Raw genomic sequence first — 25,760 nt, 5'->3', positions numbered from 1 at the left:
GGGGAGAACAAGAACAACACGAAATACTTCGCTGGACTTTAGAATCAGAACTCCACATCATCTCACGGAGGGAAGAAGAAGACTGATGTAGTCATCGCATCGGGAAGCCCGTGTACCACCAAACACCATGGCCTCATCATCCGACGTGAGTGGTACCGAGGACGAGGTGCGCGTCTCGGCGCTGACGCCCCTGAAGTTGGTGGGGACGATGTGCGTGTTCCTCGCCCTGTGCCTGGACGTGGGCGCCGTGGTCAGTCCCGCCTGGGTCACGGCGGACGACCAGTACTACCAGTCTCTGTGGGCGACCTGCTGGAAGCCCGTCAGCTCCGTGGAGTGGTCCTGCAAGACCCCGCTGGCATCTGGTGAGAGTGAGACCCCCCGTTTGTGTCAATTGAATGAGTCGCTTAAGTTTCTGACAGTACAATCTCATTCATTTGTATTACTTTCTCAGAGGAACCTTACGGGTCCATTTGGTTACATTTGTATAGGTTACACTCTCGGTGCTGCAAATGGATAAATGAACACAGGATTTTACTGTGATAGCCTATATCATTTCGTCTGTCCTGATGAAGGTCTAACGAGAAAGGTCGATTTAATAAAGAGCACTTTCCAAACAGTGTTTGGGACCTTTTTCTTTGATTTTATTATCAGAGATCCCCTTTTGAACTGTGATATAACACACTTTGTAAAGTCCACTATGTTTTTATTGCATTTTTTTAAAGGATCGATATTGATATATGAGTTCGAAATGTAATTGTGTTCATATTTAGGGACCATCGCCGCGTAGAACAGACACCCCACATTCACATTTAAATCCTCGGCAGATGCATAGAGCTTCAGTGATAACAAAGGATCTCTGCACACAGATAGTGCCCTGCATGGTGCATCGGTCGGTCACTTCATTACCAAGCAATGGGTCCTTAACCGTTAAGTAGGCTACTTTCTTAATTAGCATGGCGTAATTTAACAGCAAAAGTAACACTTTCAAAGGTTATGTGGAGACTTGGAACAATGGGCAACTGTATTCATCTCCAGGTGGAAAATAATGGTCTATAAAAGTTTATTCTTGAACTGCTCCATCATCAAAGTCTGAATAAGCCACCTTTTGGTTTTCTTTAGTTAACCTTTTTGTTCCAAAACATTTGCCCAGTGCACCGCTGAATGATGTGGGAATGTTGCCTGGCTAGGAGCGGTCCAGCTGGGGTTTCATTCTGCCCTTTGTTGCTCTCAAAACGAGCCTTTGTATAGGTTCCTCCACCGGCCAAGGAGTGAGGGCAACTTTGAGAGGCAAGCTCCCCAGAGTTCCAAATGCCGGGAGATTAGTAACCAGGGAAACAAGTAGCGCATTCTAGCAACGTTGTTTTTCCCTTTAAAAAGGGAAACTTATGGAGTCCACACGGAAGCTTCCCTGGAAGTAGCCATGGTTCACATGACGCTTGTATACAAGCGTCATGGTGCCCTGTCCCCCTGGTCTAAAGTTTTGTTCGATTTTTTCAGATTGCCATCGCTCACATAAACATAAACGTTCAGATTTCAAATATAAAGTGCTTACCACCGAGCCACGGATGTTACAAGGCGATGTGGACCGCGATGAGTACCCGTATCTCCCGTATTGTTCAATAAAAAGCATTTTAATCCCATCGCCGTCCATTTTCTCCAAATTGTCTCCTATACTTTCAACCATGCGACACTAATGGTTGGGAGGTGTATTGCACTCTGATACATTACAAAACAAAAAAAAACAAAAAAAGAAAATGGACGGCGATGGGATTAAAATGCTTTTTATTGAACAATACGGGAGATACGGGTACTCATCGCGGTCCGCATCGCCTTGTAACATCCGTGGCTCGGTGGTAAGCACTTTATATTTGAAATCTGAACGTTTATGTTTATGTGAGAGATGGCAATGTGAAAAAATCGAACACAACTTTAGACCAGGGGGACTCGGCACCATGACTGTCATGGTATGACAGTCATGTTTCAGGGCTACCCTGGAAGCATTCCGTTGCTTCGATTACAGGCCCTTTCGATTTGTGTCTCTCTGATGCTGTCCGCGACAAGAGTCCTGTGTGCTGGCCAGTGAATAACTGTTTCTGTTCAGCTGACAAAATGTTTTCTTTCTGTCTGAGGGATGAGTAACACTGGGGTCATACTGGCTCCAGGCCTCTCCTGTCAGAGTAGACAAAGTGCAGCCTGGTGCCATATAAAGACATGTAGTCTCCGTGTCAGCACTCAGCAGTAGCGACAGAAGCATATACCGCAGTAAATGAACACAGCAAACTGCCAATTTCCTCCGGCTTGTGCTTGCCTAGGCTTATTGATTTGAATCCCAGTAATCAGTTTCTACACTCAATATTTTCTCAGTGTCATGCTCCTGGGATTAAATAAATCCTGTTAGTTTGGAACCCCTTCTGGCAGCTAGGGGCGATGTCCTGACCTTGTTTACTTCGTGTATGTCAGAGAAAACATGAAAGGCCTATTATGCAATGTAAATAAGGATACAGTATATAAATGAGAGTCATACACACATTCACACAATCAATCACAAACATTCACACATACTGTAGTACACAGGCGATTCAGTCACATGCACGGCACGCACACAAACGCATGGACACACACAAGTAGTGTATAATATACAGAGCTGATGTTAGTCCCAGGAATTTGGAACATTCATGCAAGAACATTTGCCGCTGATACCAGGTCAGTGAGAGGGGAGGACGCGAATGTGGAACGAGTGTGTGAGTGAGCCCTCTCTGATTCCAGTTCTGTCTGTGCAGTGATGATGGGTGAGAGGGACTGAGACAGACTGAAAGGCAGAGAGATGAGAAACACATAGACAGACTGAAAGGCAGAGAGATGAGAAACACATAGACAGACTGAAAGGCAGGTGAGAGAGCACAAGAATCAGACAGAGACACAACTGTAAAATGCACAGCTAAATCTTTCATCTTGGTGTAAAAATCAACCCTTTATAGGTCATTTATTACAAAAAGTTGCTGTGTAGAAAGACAGAAAACAGAGAAATTGGAGAGAGAGAGATGGGGGGGGGGGGGGGGGTCGTCTTTGATGACACAGATCCTCCAGCATTGTTTCAGACAAAAGCCTCCAAAGGATTTTTGATTAACAGCTTTGACAGCCCCTTAAATGCAGAGGGGGTCATAAGTAATGCTCAGATTGGATCTCACATACTGTATCTTGCTTTTCCATCTCTTATCACACTGGGCTCAGATTAGTAGTTTTGCCACTGGGGGATTAATAAAGTGATATCCTATCCTGTCCTATCCTACTTCCTGCCCTTCAGGCACTGCCACTCTGGCTATACTGTATATCTCACACAGCATACAGGGCTTGTCCCAAATCTGCGGAGATGAGATGTCTTTGTGCGTGCTGCTGTTTTAGTGAGACGTGCCGATAAGACATTGCAGTTGCCCTTGTGCAATCTCTTCTCTCCGCAGAGTAATTGGTACAAAAGCAACAAACTCAACCAGAAGGAGAAGTAATTTGAAGGATGGGAATGGAGGGAGGTGGGTCAAGTGTCTTGCCCCCACTCTGAGAAGCAGCCAGTGAGGTTACGAAAGAGAAAGTCAGGGCCAGGGTCGTTCTGTGAGGTTGCCTTCTTGTTGTTGAAACTGTAGACCGAAGGGCAGAACGGGAGCTCTGCTTTTTGTGGTCTCCTTCCAACATCCTGTGGTGACAAGGGGCCATTTTTATACCCTAAATCCTATGCCTTATTTGGTCAAACGAAGTTGATGTTTGTTTATGTTTAAGACGCTAGGCCCCCGAAATATAGTTTCCCTCCAACATGAGTGGGGACTGTACTTTAAGCAGCTTACGCTCTGTCACTTTCTCCCCGCTGGAGGATGTTTTAATGATTTTCTGCCTCACTAGAGAGGAAATATTCTTGGCAAAGCTTAGTCTTGTTCCTGGGCCCATTAATGGACAATGTACTAGTGTATATTTTACAAGAATAAACTGAAAAGGACATTAAACAAGTTCTGACTCGAGGAAATAATTGGGACGTGAACTTTTCCACCCTCTCTACAAAGCTGGAATCAGCCATATGATGGACCAATCCCCCTTTCAGCTTTGAAGTTATTTATTGTTGTCCACCGACTGTACTAAATTATTTCCTCCCGTGTAATCAAATACCTCATCATAACATCCCCTGTCTGTTTACATATAGGCCTCCTGTTTCCAGCTCAGCCCTGAGCTAGGAGCTTAATCTCTCAACAGTGTCCTATACTTCTCTCAGCAGTCCCTCCCTGGTTTACCTTACGCTATTAGGTCAGTTTCCAACTAAGCAGTTTTGCCGTCAGCATATTGATTTCTTGTGCTCACTCCAATTAACCCAGCATAGGCTCTGTCTTCATTGATCCCGTCACCACTAGTTAAAATACTCAATTCCAAATAGCATTTGGGTTTTTTTCTCTTGTTGACAATAACGCTGATATATATATATATAGTGTATATATATATATATATATATATATATATATACGTTAAGTAGCAAATTTCCGGTTGTCCGGTCCTCCACTTTTTTGCCCGTATTTAATTTCCCTGCTGACATTCCAGGGAGGATGGAGAGAGAGAGAAAGGGAGATGGAGAGGGAGGGTCAGAGCGACTAGACAGCTATTTCCAGTCCGTGTGCTGTGGTCGAGTGTTTTTTCGAGTACTTCTGAATGAAATGCTGAGAATGTTGCTGACCTGGCATCAGACACGAGGGAGGGTTACCCGTTATCCGAGTCACCGCGTAGAATCACATCGCTGTTCTGCTGCACTGGGACTCATTAGCGAGCCTCTGAGCCATGTGCACACTGTACAGTAAAAAAAATCCTGTTATTTTAACCCAGAGAGTGTAAACATGTTTACACTCGCAGATCTGTGATGTGGACAAAATCTAATATTACTATATTTTTTACCAACTACCTCTATGATTTTGAGGATAATATTGTATTGTGACAATATAAAAAACATTGTTAAAGATTTCTTTCAAAAATAGCTAAAACAGAAGATCTGTTCTACAACGTAGAACTAGTCTCAGAGATAAATGAGCACTGAGGTACTGTGTGTGATTGTGTGTGTAAGCCCATGCATGTGTGCAATTTGCTTCTTTTTAGCTTGTATCTGCCACGCTGGGCTGAGTGCTATTCACCGCATGGTTCACATTCTTCAGCCATTCGCCATGACCCCAACCCCCCCCCCCCCCATCCCCTCCCCAGTGGCTCACATCAGAAACATTGCGAGCTGTTGCCAGCTTCTCAGAATATGTTTATGAGGAATTGCTTCAGCCTCTCCTTATTATCACAGAAGCCACAAATAGCTTGCTGCAGTAACTCATCACAGAGCTTGTTATCATGGGGGGGGGGGGGGGGCGGTCATTCTTCTGGGTGTCTGACTGTGTGAGCAGCAGGCATCTCTGTGAGACTTAGCAGGCTTATGTTACTGTGCCTCTCGCCAACGTACCCTCTGACCTAGGCCTGGGCAATTAACCGAAAATATATCAAAATCAAAATGTTGAACCTCCTAAACGACATAATCTTATAATCAAAAGCAGGGCATTCCCCCGAATATCACAAAAAAAACGTTCTAATACATTTTTTTATAATTGACTAAATTGATTAGTCTGATTAACCACGTATGCCCTGGATTATACTTTGTTGTCTAATGAGTGGCGTTCAAAAATAGTGAAAACAACTGATGTACAAGTTCAAAATATGTGTTGTGAGCTTGCCTTGTAGACCTGCAGTTGCAGTTTTCGTGTAATTTTTTTAAGTCATATCGCCCAGCCCTACTCTGACCTATTTTACTGCCTCTCTGTCTATCTCAGAAACCCCTGCTTCAGTCTCTTGCCATCACTCACACTCTAGCCCCTTCTCTCTCTCTCACTCTCTGTCACACACACACACACACACACACACACACACACACACACACACACACACACACACACACACACACACACACGCACACGCACACGCACACGCACACACACTTTCTATACCACCTCATCTATCACTTCCCACCCCTCGGCCCTCCTCCCTCCTGTCAACACAGTAGACTGGGCTCTTTTAAAGCAGAGGTTCTCATGTCAAGGACCCCCAAATTGATATTTGGAGGTCCCCCATAAAAGGAGATGGGGTCCTTGAGCTGAGGATCCCCATCTTGACATGAAGAAAGCCGATCTGCAAGCTCTCAACGCGTCGCGATGAGAGCGTGTTGCTTGTCGATCTGCGAAAAATAAACAGATCCTCATTTTGCCAGGAACCCCCCCCAAAGACCCCCGGGGTTTCCCGGACCCCACTTTGAGAACCACTGCGTTAGAGAGTCCCTTTTGTTTTAGCTTCCAGTGTCCCTATCTGATTGTGTGATTTCATGCCTTGTGTGTGTGTGTGTGTGTGTGTGTGTGTGTGTGTGTGTGTGTGTGTGTGTGTGCGTGTGCGTGTGCGTGTGCGTGTACTGTATGTTCTGTATGTTCCCAGACTGGCAGATAGCCACGCTGGCCCTGTTACTGGGGGGAGCAGTCCTCATTTTGCTGTCCTTCATAGTGGCGCTGGCCTCCCTGTGTTCTCGATGCAGGAGCCGCTGCTACAAGCCTGTGGCCGTGATGCTGTTCGCTGCAGGTAAACACACACACACACACACACACACACACACACAGAATTCTGTTTTTACTTATTTTTATTATGTCAGCTTAAGATATAAGGTCACTACGTTGGAAATTAGATTGAAAAAGTAAAACATTTATATAATCAAACATTTTTTTTTCACATCATCAGATATATGGAGCCGTTTTGAATTTCAAAGTGGGTGCTTGATTTAAAGTATTAATTTACTGCGTGAAAACAGTTTTTCACACTCAGTGAAAAACAGTGTGCGCTTTCCCCAATTTTCATGTTCTCAGATGTGAATGTGTGATTTTGTATTAATCTTTTAAGTGAAATCTCTATATTCTGATAGTGATCATTGCTTGGGTCTCCCTGTCTCTCCAGCTATCTAATAAACAGAAATTACATTTTCGGGTGGGTTTGGGTCACCAATTTCATTCAATCAGGAGAGAGAATCAACGTTTCTGCTTAAATTGTATAGTGTTCCAATTCCAATTTTGTCTGCTCATATTTTGTTTAATCACTTACAATTTCACTTGTTTATGCTGTATCCTGCATGAATTCTCACTCTTAATTGGATGAAATTGGTATACCGACCTGAAAACAATAGAGACAGGGAGATCCCTGTTACCGAACAAACACTCTATAGCAATGATTACTATAGGATTATAGAGATATTTAACACTTATTTTAACAAACGAAGAGAGAGAGAGGGAGAAAAAATTATACCCCCTTTAAACTCCAACACAAAATAATTTCACCTGATAATTGACTTTGTAGCCTAACCACTCTCCTCCTGCATACAGTGGTGTTACAGGTCTGCAGCCTGGTACTCTTCCCCATCAAGTTCATCGAGACGGTCCATCTGAGGGTGTACCATGAGTTCAACTGGGGGTACGGCCTGGCCTGGGGGTCCACCATCTTCTCCTTCGGAGGAGCCATCCTTTACTGCCTCAACCCCAAGAACTACGAAGACTACTACTAGAGTCTGGGAGACGAGAGGAGAACTCTGGGACTCGTATCCCCCCTCCCCCCTCTGCGATTACAGTTCGGGAGTTTTATTATTGCGGAAGTGAAAACCTCAATCAACATAGTCAGTCAAGCACATATTGTTTCTGTAAGACTGAACAAAAACAAACCCCTTATTGTTAGGTTCAGATCACTGCTATATTGCACAATCTCTGTGGGCAGTTTCACTTAAAACTGGAAAGGGAGCTCTCCCACACGATACTGTGAGCTTAGTGAGTCGAAGGCTCTCAGAGTCTCCGCACATATTGGACAGGAGCCCCAAGCTTTTAGTGCTAGCAGCAAGATTACAAACTGTAATGGAATTCCACAACCAATGAGTCAAATCCTCGAAAGAATGCCACCAATCAAAAAAGCCTGCCGTTTCTTTTAAACAGAACTCCAGTGGGTCTTATTTCTTGGCACAAGAATCCTGAGGGAACAGATGGATTTGGAGGAACTCATGCTGGGATGAGACTGTTGGTGGACTCACGACTCACTGACCAATCATAGCAGGAAGGGGCGCACATAGATGAACAGTGACCATGACCAACCAGGGAGCAGAGGGATCTAGACAGGAAGCGATCCTATTGAAGTGACATCCTGAGGATGAAACCGTGAATGAGCCATCGAAGCGTGGGTACGCCCAAGGAAATGCCAAACGGTGTACGTTCCCCTGGAGAAACATTAGAAATTTGGCTTCGCCTTCCTCCTATTATAATGTTAATATGGACTGGTTTGAGGAATGTACGGAATCCAACAAGGTTCTGTGTTGAACCAGTTGTATTGTCTCATTGCTTAATAATTTAGACACAATAAGGGACAGAAATACTGGTCAATACAACAAATGGAAACCACATATAAGACAATAAAAACAGGCCCCCCTGTGCAGTGGCCAAGTGACTTTTTATTGTCATACTGTGAAAAATCCACAGCCAAGTTCTGAGGAACATGTGATTGACTGATTAATGAATAGCATAGATTCCATCCCGCGCACAAACACACACACACACACACACACACACACACACACAAACACACACACACAGTGATAAAACCTTGGCCTCGTCACTGAACCCTGCATCCTAACCCCAAGCTATACCTGCTATTTGATTCAACAAACAAAAAAAGCAGTTGTATGATATGTAAGTATTCTATTTACAGCTTGCGCATTACTTCCAAGTATTATTCACAATCACAAATGATGCATGTAGACTGGGAAGAGGGCAAATGATCAGTTCTGTGAGTGTACATGGGCACATACTTGAGACTGTCTCCTATCACCATGCAGTCATGTGCTTCCACACACCTCCACCATGTGATGCCTCCTATCTCTTCACTCTGTGGGAAAATGGGCTTGTTCTGTCTGTAGAAGGCTTTTAATGCAGCAGGCACCATCTGGAATATACAGTAGAGCCCAGCAGAGAATGTATAGCACATTATAGTGGTTTACCCAAGTTACAGTAGATGTGTTTAAACCCCTTAAACCCCTAGGTGTCTCCATTCTGGGCATGTCACAAGAGGCGATCATTCAGCAAAAATAGCCAATCTACAAGGTCATAACACACCGCAACAAATTGTGAGCTTGTAGATTGTGGAGTGAAAAAAGGAGCGGGCTAAGCCAAGGATACACGACCCTGGGATAGCAAAGTATATAGGGTTTAAGTGGTTAAACATCCTTAATAGACTAGGTAATGCATGTGCAACTTTCGCTGTGTGTGTGTGCGCGTGTGTGTAGTATTATGAGTGACAGTGGATTCATGACAACTGGGACCTGGGAAGTTTTAAACCTGAGGACTGTGGCACTGGCTTGTCATGGCAGGTAACATCATGGAACAGAGCATGTTTGAAAGCGCCATTGTCAGACAGAAGGCTCTGCTCATTTGTCCTAGTTTTAGGGCAGCAGTAGCTGAGTGGGTAGAGAGGCTGTCTGGTAATCAGAAGGTCGCCGGTTCACACCCCGGTTTCGCCTAGTCTTATGTGTCAGAGTGTCCCTGAGCAAGACACTTAAACTTAACTGCATCCCGGGTGGTGTATTAATAGCACTTACCCACTACCCCTAATAGTTAGGAGGATGGGTTAAATGAAAGGAAAATGTACAGTGATAGGTAAAAAAAAAAAAGTACGTAAGGTACATCAAACTTTTGCAAACAATTAAAACCAAAAAAAGCCCCAAAACAACTAAAGGGTCAAACCACCAGGTTTCCACTTGTCATGATGATCATGGTATGAGCGACTGACTGACTGAGATGGAGGTTTATGTCTCCACACCATTTGCTGCTGTGTATTCGATGACCATTGGTTTGTTTACTAACATAATAAACATGTAATGTAAAACCAAAAGCCTGCGCTTGTCATTTGGGCTGAGGGAGCCTCCATGAATTATGACACATGATCTCAAACACAAACAACATGGTGGCTGTGTTCGGTCAAATCACATAGACTCAGCTCATTTATTAATTACGGCAACTTGAGGCATTTGCACAGGAAATTAACATCTTTTTGAACACTCAGAATACAGTGTGGCATAATATGCATCAAAGTACCAGGAATATATTCATACGCGAGTCTCTTTAGTGTTCTTCATTCAATGAAAGGAGCTCTTATACAGAGCTAGATACAGTGTACAGTCTACATAATGTATTAGTCAGACCCTACATTACCATTGCATTCATGGTCCCACCGTCAAGAGGGAAATTCATCAACAGTTCCTGGTTAAGAGGGGAAGTGCCTCCATTTTTTAGTTCAGGAATGGGCGCAGTTGTGTAAACAGGGCAGTCACTCATTCTGCATGGAATGTTCGCTCGGTAAACCAAAGTTCCTCCTCCCTCCACTTCATGATTCTCGTTCATTTAAACTCTTCTGAGGCCCCGCCCACCCGGTGTCCAGGTTGCAGCTCAATACTCCCTTTTTTTTATTTCCCACTTGCATCATCATGGGAACAGCGTTCCTCTGTCCTGGAAATGCGTTGCCATTTGCCAATGGAAACGGGTCAAAGTGCATGGAGGTTCCTCCAAGAAGTAGAAGGAAGCAGGGATGTAAGGGTGTGTGGGGGACATAGTGGCTCTTCCTCAGCAAGTAGGAGGGGCTTATACATAGATTAACAGAGGGGAAAGGGTTCTCTAGACATGGGCAGGGAGCTTGTTAAAAAGGGAAATGGGGAAGTGAGGAATTTAACCCATTAAGACCGGTAACGCATCTGTGTCATTTTAAGATTTCTTTAGCTATTCAAAAATAGCAGATATACACACTACGAGCTTGTAGATCTTCTATTTTTGAAAAATCGTGAAAATTTGTGCAAAACTCAAATCTTTGCTTCTGGGGATTCTACAAATGTCTTCTAAACCCTAACAGTTGTTTTTGAAAAAAAAAACTTATGTTGCTATCATATCAGTGGTTCTCAAACCTTTTTCATGTCAAGGACCCGCAAAATGATATGTATTTGTCCGCGGACCCCCATCTGAAAATATGTTGTTTCAGGGACCCCCAGAAGCAAAGATTTGAGTTAAAAATGTATATATATTTAAAGATTTGCACACATTTTCTAAATCTTTTTTTCAAAAATGGTACATGGTACAAGCTCATAGTGTGGCACTCGGTGCCGTGCTATGAGCTTGTAAATCTGCTATTTTTGAATAGCCAAATAAATTTAAAAAAAATGACACACAGATGCGTTCCCGGTCTTAATGGGTTAAAGGGTGGCTGGACATATTCTATCCGTGGGGACAGGGTAGGGGCCAGGGGAGGTGCAGAACGGAGCAGTGCAATGCAAGACAGCGCCAGGCTCAGGTACAGCGCGGCATCTCGCACTGTTCACAGCGGTTGAGTGCAGGGTGGTTGAGGAAAGTGCAGCTTTCACAGTTCCACTGGGCGCCCTCGAAGTCTTCGTCCCTCTGGGGTGCTACCACCGGCTTGGAGGCCTGCTGCACTACTGAAAAACGAAAAAAGAACAAACATGAAGAAAAACAAGAGAAAGACCTCCCTTTTTTATAAGCTCTATGCACAGAAGCCATATTGGAAAGAAATTGGGCCGCTTCTTACTTCCTTCACATGTATTACCAATGATGCTAATTAAGGTTGTGTTCCAAACAGGGTGCTGATATTGTGCATGTTGGCTCACTGTAAACACTCTGCTAACACCAGTGGGTCTCAAACAAGGGGCCAGCCTGACATATTTACAATGAGGCCAATACGGAAGAGAGACAGTTCATATAAATGGCCAGTAGGTGGCTGCAGATGTCAGAAAGAATATTCTCTCATTGTAAGCGGATGGGTTTTTGACGAACTTTAGACTAGATTTTCTTACCTTAAAAAAATTGTCATAAATACTATATCGTCGGTGTCCGGGACGAACCAGCTAACATTTTCAGCTTTTCTTTTTGTTTTTCATAAATCAACGCTATTGAACACCCTTTACGTCTGTGTAAAAAATCTAAACATTTGAAGCAATGAAAAGTATTAAAAAGCGCCTCTGCCGAAAACTCCCAACTCCATTGGATCCTCAAACTGTCCGTCAAAAACAAACAACTCCCCCTCTCTACTCTGCTGCAGCCTTTTCACAACACAGAACAAAAGCGTTCGTGGCCTACCCATCTAACCACTGGTCAGGTAGTTGGGCCGCATGCATTTATAAGTTTATTTTAATGATCGATTGTGTTCCGGCTTGGATCAATGGACCTAGTGTAGTATATTTTAAGTTCTTATTTATCGGTATCACGTTGAAAACCTTTTTTTATATATTAAAGAAAAGGTCAGGGTATTTATTTGGTATCATCATTAAAATCTTAGTGCTAAGCCAATTATATGGGGGCCCACTTGCAATATCCTCAAGTCCCACAGGTTCCATCTCTGTTCCGTTCTTCTTACGATAACTCAACAAAAGCCTATAAGACAATCATGAATAAATGACGTGTTAATCAGTTTGCTATGTCAAATACCACAGTGACAACTGGAATGCTATTACCTCAATGGTTAAATTAAACCACGGTTGTCATTCGAGAGACAAGCGTGAGGCATGCATTCAACCATCAGGCAATTAAGCTTGAATGTCGGCAGACACAGGAATTCCAGCTAGGTTCCTGATCTGGTTTCCACGCCAATGAATTTGTATATAAGACATAGACACACCACGGTCAGTGGGCTCTTTCAAATAGAAAAATGACCACAAATAACTCTATTGATGAAAGGTATTACAAAGAATCGGAATCTAGCGAGGGAAACAATGCAACTCTGTGTAGGGAAGGAAAATGTTTGTCTTAATCGTCTGGTTTATTTGTATTCTTCTTCTTTTTTCTATCATTTTTGTTCGCAGACAATAGAAGATGCCGTGCATCCCAATTTTGTGAACCCACGTTTTGTTGTCGTTTCTTTTATTTTATTATCTCAACAACCTCTGCAAGATACCTACCCATTTTCACTGAGCTAAAATGGTAATGTTTTTCCTTCTCAACTTAAACTGGGAAATGATCAAAAGTGGATAGACTCCATAGCAGTTCCTTAAAATATATATTATTTTTTTTTCACTTCCCGACCCTAGTCAGCTACCAGCATGCCCCCAGACATAACAAAACAAAAAAACATTACAGAGGCAACAAAAATCACATATTTTCCAAAAGTGACAACTTTTTTTTCTAGTTGAAAATAAGTTACGTCCATTTCACCAAAACATGAATTAGGCTTTAGAAAGCTCTCACCTTTCTTTCCCGGCTTTGGCGGCATCACCGGCCCCGGCTTAATGTGATCATAGAAGTTGTTCATGGCTTTCGGGTCAAACAACTTCCCTGTAGATAAAAGCAAAAAGCAAATATCAGAGAGACAGTCTGATGAAGCCCCATCCATCACCTTGTTAAAACTGTCCGCTTCCGAGCTCAGCTCTTACAAGATGTCGTGATATAAAGATCCGGCACACGCCTGTGGGGCCAGTGTGTGAGATTGTGTGTATGTGTACCTTGTACTGACTGCAGTAGATCCATCTCCTTCAGGGTGCAGTCGATATCAATCTGAAGCTGTCTGTTCAGACCTCGCAATCGGGTCATCTCTTCAGGCTACCAAACAATGTATGCACGCACACACACACAAGCGCACGCACACGCACACACACAGACCACTTACGATTAGACATAAATAGACAACCAAGTTTACTCATTCTTCCAGCTTGTTTGTTAAGACAAGTATGATTCAGTAGCGATGTGTAACCTGTGTCAATTAGTTTCACTGTTGACTGTGTGCATGTATGTGATTGTACGTGCTAGGCGTTACCCTACTGATAACTGGTGTGTTATGTGTACTTGAGTGCACACGCACACCTGTCATTCCAGGTGCTATGGCTACACTGATTGTTTGGTGCACTCTCTCTTTGGTGCCTAGGTTCCCATTTGCTTATACAAGAGCGCTCCCATGTGTACACTAGAGGGACTCTCCCCACTTGTAGTGGGGAGAGACCCTTGCATTATGAGGCAGACCCCTTGCCTTTGTAAACATGAGTGGCTGTTTTCTACAGATGTGTTTTTTACAATGTAGCCTTATCAAGTGTCATCACAACATTCTGTTTCGGTCTAATTATTCATGTTTGTTATTTTCACTCATTCGGCCAAACAACGAAAATGTGTTTTACATTTTTATACTTCCGGCCAAATCATTTTGGCCACCTAACGTTCAGTGCATCCCGACAGTTTATATTTCTGGGTGTCTGCGTATGTGTGTATTCACCCGGGGGATGAGGCTGGTGGAGTTGACTCTTCTGAAGCGTCTCTGCAGAGCATCATACTCCATGTCGTTGACGTCGGCCTTCAGCTGCTCCAGCTTCTGTTTCTCCAGCAGTAGCTCCTTCAGGAGACGCTCCATCCTGGCTCTCTGGTGGAGCAGGAGGGCTGCATGGGTGACACACACACCAAACCCTTGGTAAATACATGTGCAGTCAAAGACAGTGTCAGTCAAAACAGATCTACACACAAACACAGCCCAGAATTGCTGAGATTGAACCAGGAACCTTCTTGTCCCACACTACACGGCTGACTAGCTTACTTAATGAAAGAAACAGGAAAAAACGTCACTGATGTTTAACGAGAGAACCAGGTTTTGCAGCCTTCACAATACAGGCTAGTAACGGAATTGGGAGGTTGCCAAAAACAACATAAGGTCGGAACTGAACTAGCTGACTTAGCACAATAACTGGGGTGAAGGGTGTCTCTCTTAAGGCTTCCTTGTCCCGACTTCTTTTTCATTTTCCCTCCAACCAGCTTCACCCTCTTGTCCCCACCCCTACTCTCAACTTGACCTATACCTGACTTTAAACCTGAACTATGGCAATCATTTCCGAATAGAAATGTCTGTTCTATACACTTATTTCTATGCTAGAACGCAATACACCAGTGCAGTGGTGCTCCTGCAGGCTTTTCAAAATCACACTGGAGGAAAAGTAATTATAAAGAAAATGTCAAACTAGCAAGCTAACTAACTAGTAGCTAGCTCAACTGTTAATTACACGTTTTTTCATTCAGAGTAATTGCAAGTAGAGAACCACCCCACCCAATTGACAGAACAGCTACAGTAGCTAGTCACTAAATGGTACACAGGCAATTTGATGTTGTCTCTAGAACGATTTCCGGCTTCATCTACTGTAATTATATCTGAGAAAATAAATAAATGTTTCTGCAAAGCCTGCACTTAAATGTCTTTTTTTTATAGCGTGGCCGAAGGTCTAAGAGCATTTATCAGTATGTATATCCCCTCACAGCTCACTTCACTAAATGCATAATGCCGAGGAACAGAACCACCTCCAGCCATAAACAAACAAACGTGGATGGAGTTTGTTTTTGTGAGCCACTTTTAACACTTTGAAGGTGAAGCATTTCTAACGATCTCCATTTTGACAAGGACGACATAGACCATCATACACAATGAGGGGAAGGTCTGTGCAAATGCAAAACAAATTTACAAGGCTGAGTTATCACCATATTATTTTTCAAAACACTGTATCAACTATCTAGTCTGTTGCATACATATTACTATACCCAGCAGGTATACCATTTCAGATTGAGCATTCACATCCCAAATGACAATCACAACACACTGAATCCATGTAATGTTTAGAAAAACAATGCAATAAGAGAAAATACTGTATATATCTGATCTGGAAATGTTGTCAAATGTTTTGGGCATTCATTATCGTTTTCGTCTCAGGGGCAGCCCCATCAGCTGTATCCAATAGCCTGAGGGACTGCGCTTTAATCGCAAGATGGTTTTTGAAACAACAGCTTGATTGAGTAGGATAACTTGGGATAGGTTAATGCTATTTCAAGGAGAGAAACTCTGCTCAGCTAAAATACTATTTGAACGATGTCTGTATTAATGTTGTGCAGATAGGCTTCATTTTACAAACCACACACCTACAGTATCCATTACTTACCCATCAATAGCTTAAGTTTGAACAGGAAGTAGATAAATACAATTTCACTGTTTTTCCATACCCTGGTCCTGCAATACAGAAAAGCTGCTCAAAGGTTACATTATAGAACTATAACATAACCTATACCAGGGGTCTTCAACGTTTTTCAGGCCAAGGACCCCTTAGCTGAGACAGAGATGAGGCAGGGACCCCCAATACATGTTGCATAAATGTTGTTGCAGATAGACTTGTTTGACAGCACTGTCAATGTGTAGTGTTATGTTGGATTTATGTTAATGTGTATTTTTAGATTAACTAACCACTTAAACTCTCAATACTTAAAAAATGTATACTTGGTCTGTTCTCTTTTTTTCCCCTTCATCAAACCGCGTTGTGAGCTTGAAGATCTGCTATTTTCAGTACATGTTCCCCTCAGAATAGGGATTCTAGGGTTCAGTGGAGAAAAAAAAAAGAAATCCTATCACACAAAGATTTGGCTGTAGTAACTCTGAGGGCCCCCTACGGGTCCCGTACCCCCTGTTGAAGACCCCTGCCCTACACTTGTCGCGATCCCAGGTGAACTACAATGCCCATACTGACACACGTCCATCCACACATTGGAAACAGCCAGTTACATGGCTCCATGCCCTGCTTGGTAGAGCTCAACCCTGCTACGTGGCATGAGTATGCTTATTTTAAATGAGTGACCGCAGGAAACTTACCAGAGATAGTGGTAGCCGATAATCGACCATGATGGCGTTTTAACTCTACGCTAAGTCTGATGGCTTCGCTCCATCGTCTCAGTGTTCACTCACGTCTCCTCTCTATGAAACGGGTTGTGAGTAGGCTACTTATGTCTATGGGCTGCAGGGGGAAGCATTCTTATGTTACGTTTTGTGGACTAATCACGGAGGGAAGGAGGACATTTGTGTTTGTTTTGTAATTGACTGGGATTGCGTTACTTCCTTCCGTTTTCATTTCCTTGCATGGTAGATTCACCAGCACTTCCTCGTTTCATTGTGGAGTTATTATGGGAAGTGGAGTTTTTCTGTTTCAGGGTAAACACCACTGGGGAAACACTGGTGGATAGTTAGATGTGAACCACAAAGTAGAGTTTTTTGTTTATGTAACATGTTGATAGGTCCTTTGTGGGGGGTCCTTTGTGGGGGTTTAATATTACTAGAGAGGTTCAGGCCGCTATATACAGGTTAGGTTTGACTTCTGGTTGAACCACTACACTGGTACTAGTCTCATTGTATGTTAATCTAAACAAAAAATGAGAGTACCTTCATTTGACAATGGTCTAGTCCCAGAATACTTTGATTTGTGGTACGTGATACAGTTACAACAATATAGGAGCTAGATAAAGAATTATACTATATTCATGATCTGGGAACTACCGACACAATGAGTCCTGAATGTCCAGACTGGGAAAACACACAATTATTGTTGAGCCTTCTTGAGCTTTCTGGATGTGATGTGTTCCTAATTCAATGTAATATCCATGACAGGAAAGCACCACTGTACAATCCAACCCTGTGTCCCGACATCCAAGGTTTCCACTTAAAACCTAAGGCAAAACAGCACCACCAATTAGATCCTGCAGGACGATAGATCTTTAGTGCCCTACTTCCATATTCACAGCCAACTACTTATTGCTATGGATACCATAACCAACATACAGCATTAAACAAACAGATCTCCATGGGTTGATTAATTCCTCTTCTGTGTTTGACATGGAAGCACAGCGTTGGTATGAATGGAAAGTCCGTTCAATACGTTTATTTCTATGATTAGATCAGAACCTGTGTGAATGTAGCCTACTTCAGTGATACAGTGTTACTGTGTAATGTCCACATCATCACATGCATTGATTCATCTTATACTCAGTGTGTAGACACAACCACAAACTGAACGACTCCCAATGGAAAAATACTGCTAGCAGAGCAAGAATGAACACAAACACATGCGCGCGCACATACAAGACTGAGAAAGGGAAAACACTCACGCCCTACCTTGCGTGTAGGCATAGTCATCAGAGCCCGAGCTGGAGCGCCGTGGCATGCGCTGAAACTGGCTCGCGACATTCCCTGGCAGGGCGGAGATGGGAAGGATGGGCGGCGGGGCAGCGTTGTGCTCCCCCTGATCCACTATGTTGAGGAGGGATTCTGCCTCAGCCACAGGCGGGGAGCTGAGTGGCCTCTGCACCTGGCATCCCGGGGAAACCTTGATTTTGATGTAGGCCGACTGGCCTTGCTGTGGCGAGGAGGACGGCCGCGGCCGCGCCGGGCACTGTTGCAGGTACATGCCTGGGTGGAACGCTGCCGGAGTAGGGGGTCCGCTCATGCTGATGGCCCTCGAGGGTGAGCTCGGCGAGGGGCTGGAGGCCATATAGAGCGTGCCCTGCGGATGGGCGCTGTGCACGGGGGAGTTGCTGCGTGGCCGCGGGCCCTCCAGGGTGATCTCGATCTGGTTTTTGAGGGCGCTCTTGGTCGAGAGGTAGGGCCTATAGAGGGGAGGCTGCTGCTGGGGCTGTTGCTGGTGGTGGTAGGGCATGCTGGGGACGGTTGGCGAGCTAATGGGGTGGAAAACATACTGCTGGTGCTGAGGCTGTGGTTGTGGCTGTTGGGGTTGATGCTGTGGCTGGACCTGATGTTGTGGCTGGACCTGATGCTGGGGGGAGCTGTAAGGGGAGCCGTATGTGGGAGTGCTATAGGGGGACTGCTGATGCTGATAAACCGGCGTCCCAGATGAAGGCCAGGGGGGCGGCTGCGGGCTCTGCGAGGGTGAGGGTCGAATGTATAGGGTGGTGTTTCCACTGTTGGCATAGTGCCCGGGGGGGATTTGCAGGGCCTGGGGTGCATTGGGTATATTCTGCGACAAGGTTACCGTTATTGGGTTCATAGTGTAGCGAGGGATGGGGCAGTAGGTGGGGGACATGCCCTGCATGGTGGGGGGAGGGGTGGGTGTGCTGGCAGAGCGGCTCTGATCGTTCATAAAGAAGGGGTTATAGCTCGGAGAGGGGGCCATGGTGGCAGGGGCCGATAGTGGCTCTGGGAAATTGGGCCGCTGCGGTTCAATGTGACCTTCACTGGAGCTGTGCGCAAGAGAGCGCCCAGCCGCGCCCGCTGCCCCTCCATTGGCCTTGCCTGGCTCTGCGGGTGGGTAGTGTCCCAGACTGATGTGCAGCATGTGGTTCCGACTCAGCCGCACCTCTTCTGGACTGTGGTGGAACTCCCCATAGAGGTATCTGTGACTCTCCTGAGCCAGCAGGCGGCAGCAGAGATCCAGGTTATTGTTGTTCTGAGAGAGATGGGACAGACACAGGCTCAGTCACACGATTTATACCAGTGCGAGTGTTACATACAGATTGCTCATGTGGCTGTCTACAAATGGTCTTCCCATGAAGCCTACCTGAAAGGACAGGAAAAATATTGGATTGCCAGAGTCAGGTGAATACAATAGGCAAAATATCACAACCAAAAGAGCAACTCTCTATTCCAACTGCTGCCTTGACAGGTTAAGGTGCCGACTGCTTCTCTGTGAGACAGAGATGCTATAGGGACAGAAATATTTATTGCCTCCTTTGTATTGGCACTGTGGTTTTGACCCTTGGACTCCTTGCTGCTGAAAAGTTGTGATGTTGGCATTTTGAGGAAATGAAGGTTAAATCAACATCTTCACTCATTGGCCTATAAATTGTTCTGGATAAGAGCTTTGGCTCAGTGTGTAAAAGGCAGCGAGAGACCAATGCCTGACGTATAGTATACTTACACGCTGAGTTGTGCAACAAAAATAGCAGATCTAAAGCTCGGTCGGCTATGTTCGGTGCACGACACTCGGCGTGCAACTACCTATAAATTGCACTTAAAAAGTGTATGTCTGTGTACCTGCAGAAGGCACTGGGAGACGACTCCCTCTGGAATCTCGGGGAAGCGCTGTTTGAGGTCCTGCAGGATGTGATAGTCTAGCTGAGGGCCTCCCTGCGCCATCCTGAGCCCAGACAGAGAGTCAACAAGCCCACAGCTGCAAATGCTGCACCAACTGACCTCTCATCCCCTGAAGACACCGAGACAGACAGATCATACTGGAACCCTAGTAGTGTCATGAAATGCTTGCATCAGTGCTATGGTTAGTCCTGCCATCCAGACTATACTAAAGTGTCAGTTATCAATGTGTCAGTGGTTATTAAAGGGGGTTATTAAAACAGTTGTTTTAAACGTGTCTATATGCTGTCTTCAAGAAAAGATCTATCATCATGTAGTCAGTCAACAAAAGAAAACAAACCCATAGCCGCACAGGAACACACAGTTTTATCAAACGCCACAAATCAACACTGCCAGTGACACTGTCAACAATCCTCAATAATGTACGATTGCTGAGATTGCCGCTGTCATTCTAATGTCTGTCAAATCTGATCTGTTTGTTTAGCCATAATGCTTCTGCACCAAGCAACGACGACATGCCATCGCTAGCAGCAGGTTAGCAGAAGCTTAGCCTATGGATCATATGAGAAGGTACAATCAGATCAAGTCATTTTGCCCCTGCTGTTGCTGCTGGTATACATTCCCACGCTACAAGCTACTGTAGTAGACAGACAAGGGAGCAGGCTAGAATAGAAGTGATTAACTTAAACTCACCATCTGAGATCTGACTGCCAGCTAACTTAGCTAAAGCTAACATTTAGCTTCCTCCTGTATATTGGCTGGTCAGCTGTCACTGTTTTTAGTGTTTAGGAGTTGATGGATTAGCCAATATAGCCAGCTAGCCCAAGCTAAAGTTAGCCACCACCACTATACGGCTCAATTCAACTTACCATAGGTTTAGCGTCTCACGCTGTCTCACACCATACCAGAGTTTAGCAGGGCGCTGTCTGGCTGTTCCTGAGGCTGATATACTGACGTGTATTAGGAGGTTTCTGTTGAATTAAAACGCTAGTTTCGCATTCCAGAGGCAGGCCCTCCAGGCAGGCTCTCTATCGCGATACTGTCAGCTTGTTAAGCGAGCAGGAAGTTGTCCAAATACGACACTGTCAACACTGCGCATGTTTGTGTATGAAGGCGCACCCTCCCTCAACTGTTACAGTAATCATCTTAATAATAATCATAAAATAAATTGATCAGCAGTGGTGTAAAGTAACTAAGTACATTTACTCAAGTACTGTACTGAAGTACAATTTTGAGGTACTTTTCAAGTATTATTTCCAATTTTCAGTACTTCTACTCCACTACATCTCAGAGAAAATCAATTGAAAACTTGTGAAATGAGACATTCTGCATAATTAGTACTTTGTACTTTAAGTATATTTTGATACCAAAACTTTTTTACATTTTGAATTCCGGACTTTTACTTGTGACAGATTATTTCTACATTGCAGTAATTTTACTGAAGTAAACAATGTGAGTACTTTTTCCACCACTGAATACAAAATGCCTCTGATTACATGTATCTGTACTGCTGTAATGGCAGACAAAGACAAATTGATCAGTATCACGTTATAACGTGAAAGGTGTATTCATTGTTATAACGTTTTCATGGTATAACAAGATATGTTCATGTTATGACATACAAACTTAAGATTGTTATAACAATGTTTTCATTTTATAAGATATTTTCATGTTATGACATACAACCTTAAGTTTGTCTGTTATAACGATATATTCACTTTCACGATAACATGATATAACTGATTGCCATGATCTTGCATAATTAATTAAAACCACTTTTGGCTGCTAAACACATTTCCAAATTTAAACTTCATTACTTTTATAAAATTAGTGAATATGTGTGAATCAAATAGGCCTATATTAGTCAAATGGGCCAAGTATTCCATGAAACTTTGTAGCCTACTTTACTATAGATAGTTCCTTGGGCATGGCTGGATATATATATATTTTTTCATCATGGTACATTGTACTCTCACATGCTTAGATGGATGGATGGATGGATGGCCCTCTACACCTGGGTTGGTCAGGTGTGCATAGATGCATAATAGACTATTGCAGAGATCTGCAAACTTTTTGACATGAAGTGCCATGTTTTTATTTTCTTGATAGTCAGTGTGCCAAATCAACAAGTTGAATTATGATACCACATCAAAATATATTTCAAACATATTTTGATTGTTGATAACAACCTTCATTTGTTCTTATTCTCCTTATTCTTATGAAATATTTTCTTTCACATCAGGATGTAATGATCATTAGATTCAGCGCATGAACCCATCTATCTCCCAGACTCCCTCCCCAGATGGAGTTCAGGGAGTTGAAGGGACTTAATTGAATTGACCCTCTCTCACACACTTATGCCAGTGATCACCCTCCCCTGTGCCAATGTTGGCACCCGTGTCTAAGGTTGCCTACCCCTGGACTATAGTGTAGTATAGAATGGTGTAGGCCACCAGTAGGTGGAAATAGAGGCGTAGGTATTGTATGCATTCTATCATTATGAGAGTAGAGCAGGGAGGGGAAAAAATCAAACATTAAATAAGCATGTCAAAAAGAACATAATTTATTTTACATAGGCTATATACACATAGGATGAGACCAACAGATACATCAGATACAGTTTGTACATTAGGTTAAGCATAAGGTATGAAAGTGGTAAATAACACATTGGTAGGTCCACATAGCGGCTGGTACAGTATTAAGCATGATTACACATATCAAGGTGCAACAAAAACCAAGACATATGGCAGATAGGCATAGGGCACAGAGAGTTGAAACACTCAACTGAACCCACTCATGTACAATTGTTTTAAACTTCTGTTTTGTGCTGTTTTTATACTGATACTTAAGATTGTACGTTGCCTCACAATCTGGGATCTAAGTCAAGTGAAGTAAAATTGTATTATATCCCATTATCACAAAACATGTCCCAAAGGCCTGTACATAAAACAAAACAAAAAAACAATAATAAGTTAAAAACAAAAGCAGTGCAATGCAGATACACATGCACATGCAAATATGCACACATACACAAAAACTAATTAGGCGATTGAAGATAACTGACAATAAACTGGATGACTGAAAGTTACCTTGGTTCAGACTAGATTATGTCCGAAGCTGTGTGTGCGAAAAGGTGTGTTTTGAGTTTACTCTTTCAAGTTGACTGAGCTAGGCTCTCAGATATGGATATGGATATGATTCCAGAGATGAGGGGCTTGAAAGGAGAAAGCCACCTACTGTTGTTTTATTTATTTTTGGGATGGTTAGGAGACCGGTATTGATCCAGCCAGTCTGTGTTGATATAATAGTTGCCTCATAAAGCAGAAATGTGTAATTAAGGTGAAATAAAGAACAGAATAGTTTCAATTTGAATTTAATACTTCGCATTACAAGGATGGAGCTCAAAAGAGCCATGTATTCTTCAAGTGATATTTGTGCATCACATGCGCTGCACCATATCCATGTGGTCTGTGTTCTTCCAGGCTGTCCAAATGTAATGCTGTTTAGTAGAGAAAGTGGTGTTCTTGTACAAACATGCTGTTACATAAGTGTCCTCTACTACCGCATAATGGAAATAATGCTGGAAAAAAACCTCTCTCACACGCATAGTTAATTTATATGTAATATATGGGGTCAGTTGTAACATTTCTGCCAACCAAAGGTGTTTGGTTGGCAGAAATAGTTAACAGACAAAATAGCTATTGTCAAAGATATTGGTGGTTTAGAATATTTGGCTGCTAAGATTTACCCAAAATTGCAATTCACCCAATTCTCCCTACCACTTACTGTAGATTTTTATTGTTAAAATAGGATCAACAGGCTTGTGTTCATGTGGACATATCCAAGCTAAGGCCTGACAAAATGTCCTGTCTGTATTCACTAGGGGGCAGTGGGAGTTAATTATGCATTAGCATTCCTACTATAAACAATGGCAGGAAGGAACTTCCATTGGCCTCTGCAGTGCAGTGTTTTGTATGGTGTGGCATAGGAAGGGTGATAGCATGTAATAGTGAATGTAATAGTTTAAGTTTAACAGAGAGAAGGTATAGCCCAAAGACATTATCCCATAATGTGTAAATAAGTAACTAATATAAACTCTTGCTAGACCAGAGCAAATGGTACTGATAGTTAATGTTGAATTGTGCCACATGTTTAAAACATTAGAAATATTGCGGTTGTACTGTATGCCAACCAGTTGCCGTTTACATGTCTGTTTAGACTCATATAGTGTATGTAGGGAAGACTTTGAAGGAATTTAAAGAATGTGTTTTGTGAAGTCACAGTGACCTTGACCTTTGACCACCTACTTCTAATCAGTTCCTCCAGTTCGTCCAAGTGGACATTTGTGCCAAATATCATGAAATTCCCTCAAGGCGTTACTGAGATATTGAGATTGGGACGGGCGGACAGGCGGGATGGACAGGCGGACGGACAGATGGACGGAGGGAGGGACGTAGGAACAGACAGTCCGAAAACATAATGCCTCTGGCCACTGCTGGCTGACCTCCGGCCACTGGCTGTGCGCCGGCGGAGGCATAATAATAAAGATTAGTCAGGAATCTCAGTCGTTACAGTGGCATAGATAAGGGGTTTTAGGTCACCAAGGCAGCAGTGATCTAGAAGTGGTAGAGTGTGCAGCGAAGTGCCAGTCTGTGACCCAAATCAGATGTGGATGATGGAAAAGTCAAAGTACTCCAGCAGGCAGTGTGGGCACACAGTCAGGTCTCACTCGTCAGAGGTCCTTAATATAGCCAGCCGTCAGTTAACTGATAGCACAGCACTGACATAAGGTGTCAGTAAAGTGTAGATAAAGAATAAGGAAACTGGGCCTTTTCACTGTTGGGACCACATTCTGCTCCTGGCAAAAAGGGGGGGAAAGGTGTTTTTTATCTACAGTATTTTAACTTTGCTAATCATGAAAAGTCAAACAAGAAACATCAATCCGATACACCACTACTTGCTGGTTACTTATTACCCTCTTCAAGAACCAAAACCACTTTGATAAGCATTCATCTCTCTACCCTTTCCACGTGGTTGCTATTTCACTGGTGGGGTTTTCCTCTTGATTGCAACCCTGAAAGCTGAGCCCTTTATAAACCACAGCTGGGAACTTGGGATATGGATCTGAGGTCATGGAAGTTGTAGTCTTTATCTGATTCTGCGTAGTTCAAGACAGGGTGAGTGGCAAATAATAAACCACACAGAACTCAGTTTATACATTTCACTTTTCATATTTACATGCAGCAGGTTCACAAAACTGTCCGGCAGCTGCAGAATAAGCAGGCTATAATAGAATATTAAGAAAAGTCCATGCAACACCACTGAAAAGAAATCACTATACGCTTTAATTATGATGTATCGATCCGTTCAGTCTTCATCAGACCCATGCTTGGAATGGTAAATCAATCAGATGTATATATATATAGTATCTGAGCTATATGGCAGGTTATTCATTGCTAGAGTTAAATATATAATATTTTCATTATGGCAAGTTGCCATTCTTCACAAAACACCCATTGCTGGACACAAAAACACAGCTTTGTCTGTCCTTCTTTTATTCTACTTTGCAGTTTGCCGTGCACCTGAAACAACTGCACCATTGCCACCTTAGTCAATGCAGCTGCTAGGAAGGGGAGGATCTCTAAAGTTCACTGGTTAGATTGGAACTCACAAACCACAGGCAAGAACAACGTTAACTGAACATCTTGACTGTTTCACTGCTTTCAGATCATCTTACAAACAAGCACTGTTGTCTGAGTCAATAAACAGTCCAATAATAGAAAGCTCTTCTCCAGAGCCCAGTGGCACAGTGT

At 43.3% G+C, this 25,760-nt stretch overlaps 2 protein-coding genes across 6 annotated transcripts; one reads left to right on the top strand and one right to left on the bottom strand.

Moving 5' to 3' along the window:
• On the top strand, nucleotides 1-10,765 carry tmem47 (transmembrane protein 47). Its single transcript, XM_080431992.1, has 3 exons — nucleotides 1-362; nucleotides 6,484-6,624; nucleotides 7,416-10,765. The coding sequence occupies exons 1-3, from the start codon at nucleotides 128-130 to the stop codon at nucleotides 7,592-7,594; spliced, it is 555 nt and encodes a 184-aa protein (XP_080288118.1). The 5' UTR covers nucleotides 1-127; the 3' UTR covers nucleotides 7,595-10,765.
• On the bottom strand, nucleotides 10,054-21,013 carry tab3 (TGF-beta activated kinase 1 (MAP3K7) binding protein 3). 5 transcript variants are annotated; one of them, XM_080431990.1, is made up of 7 exons: nucleotides 20,817-21,013; nucleotides 19,891-20,095; nucleotides 18,016-19,303; nucleotides 14,323-14,483; nucleotides 13,562-13,658; nucleotides 13,308-13,394; nucleotides 10,054-11,545 (listed from the first exon to the last, which is right to left on the bottom strand). In XM_080431990.1, exons 2-7 carry the CDS (start codon nucleotides 19,990-19,992, stop codon nucleotides 11,400-11,402), a joined length of 1,881 nt encoding a protein of 626 aa, XP_080288116.1. In that variant the 5' UTR covers nucleotides 19,993-20,095; nucleotides 20,817-21,013; the 3' UTR covers nucleotides 10,054-11,399. The 5 variants fall into 5 exon arrangements, 4 of the variants coding, with proteins under 4 accessions (XP_080288116.1, XP_080288114.1, XP_080288115.1 ...); XM_080431988.1 differs by having other exon boundaries at nucleotides 19,891-20,059; XM_080431989.1 differs by lacking the exon at nucleotides 20,817-21,013 and adding an exon at nucleotides 20,641-20,726 and having other exon boundaries at nucleotides 19,891-20,059.
• Between the last annotated feature and the right edge of the window lie 4,747 nt (nucleotides 21,014-25,760).

Source organism: Gymnoscopelus braueri, assembly GCF_963280865.1.
Source record: "Gymnoscopelus braueri genome assembly, chromosome: 6".
NCBI lineage: Eukaryota > Metazoa > Chordata > Actinopteri > Myctophiformes > Myctophidae > Gymnoscopelus > Gymnoscopelus braueri.
Note: the sequence above shows the minus strand (reverse complement) of the source record. Positions and strands in the feature narration are given on the sequence as shown.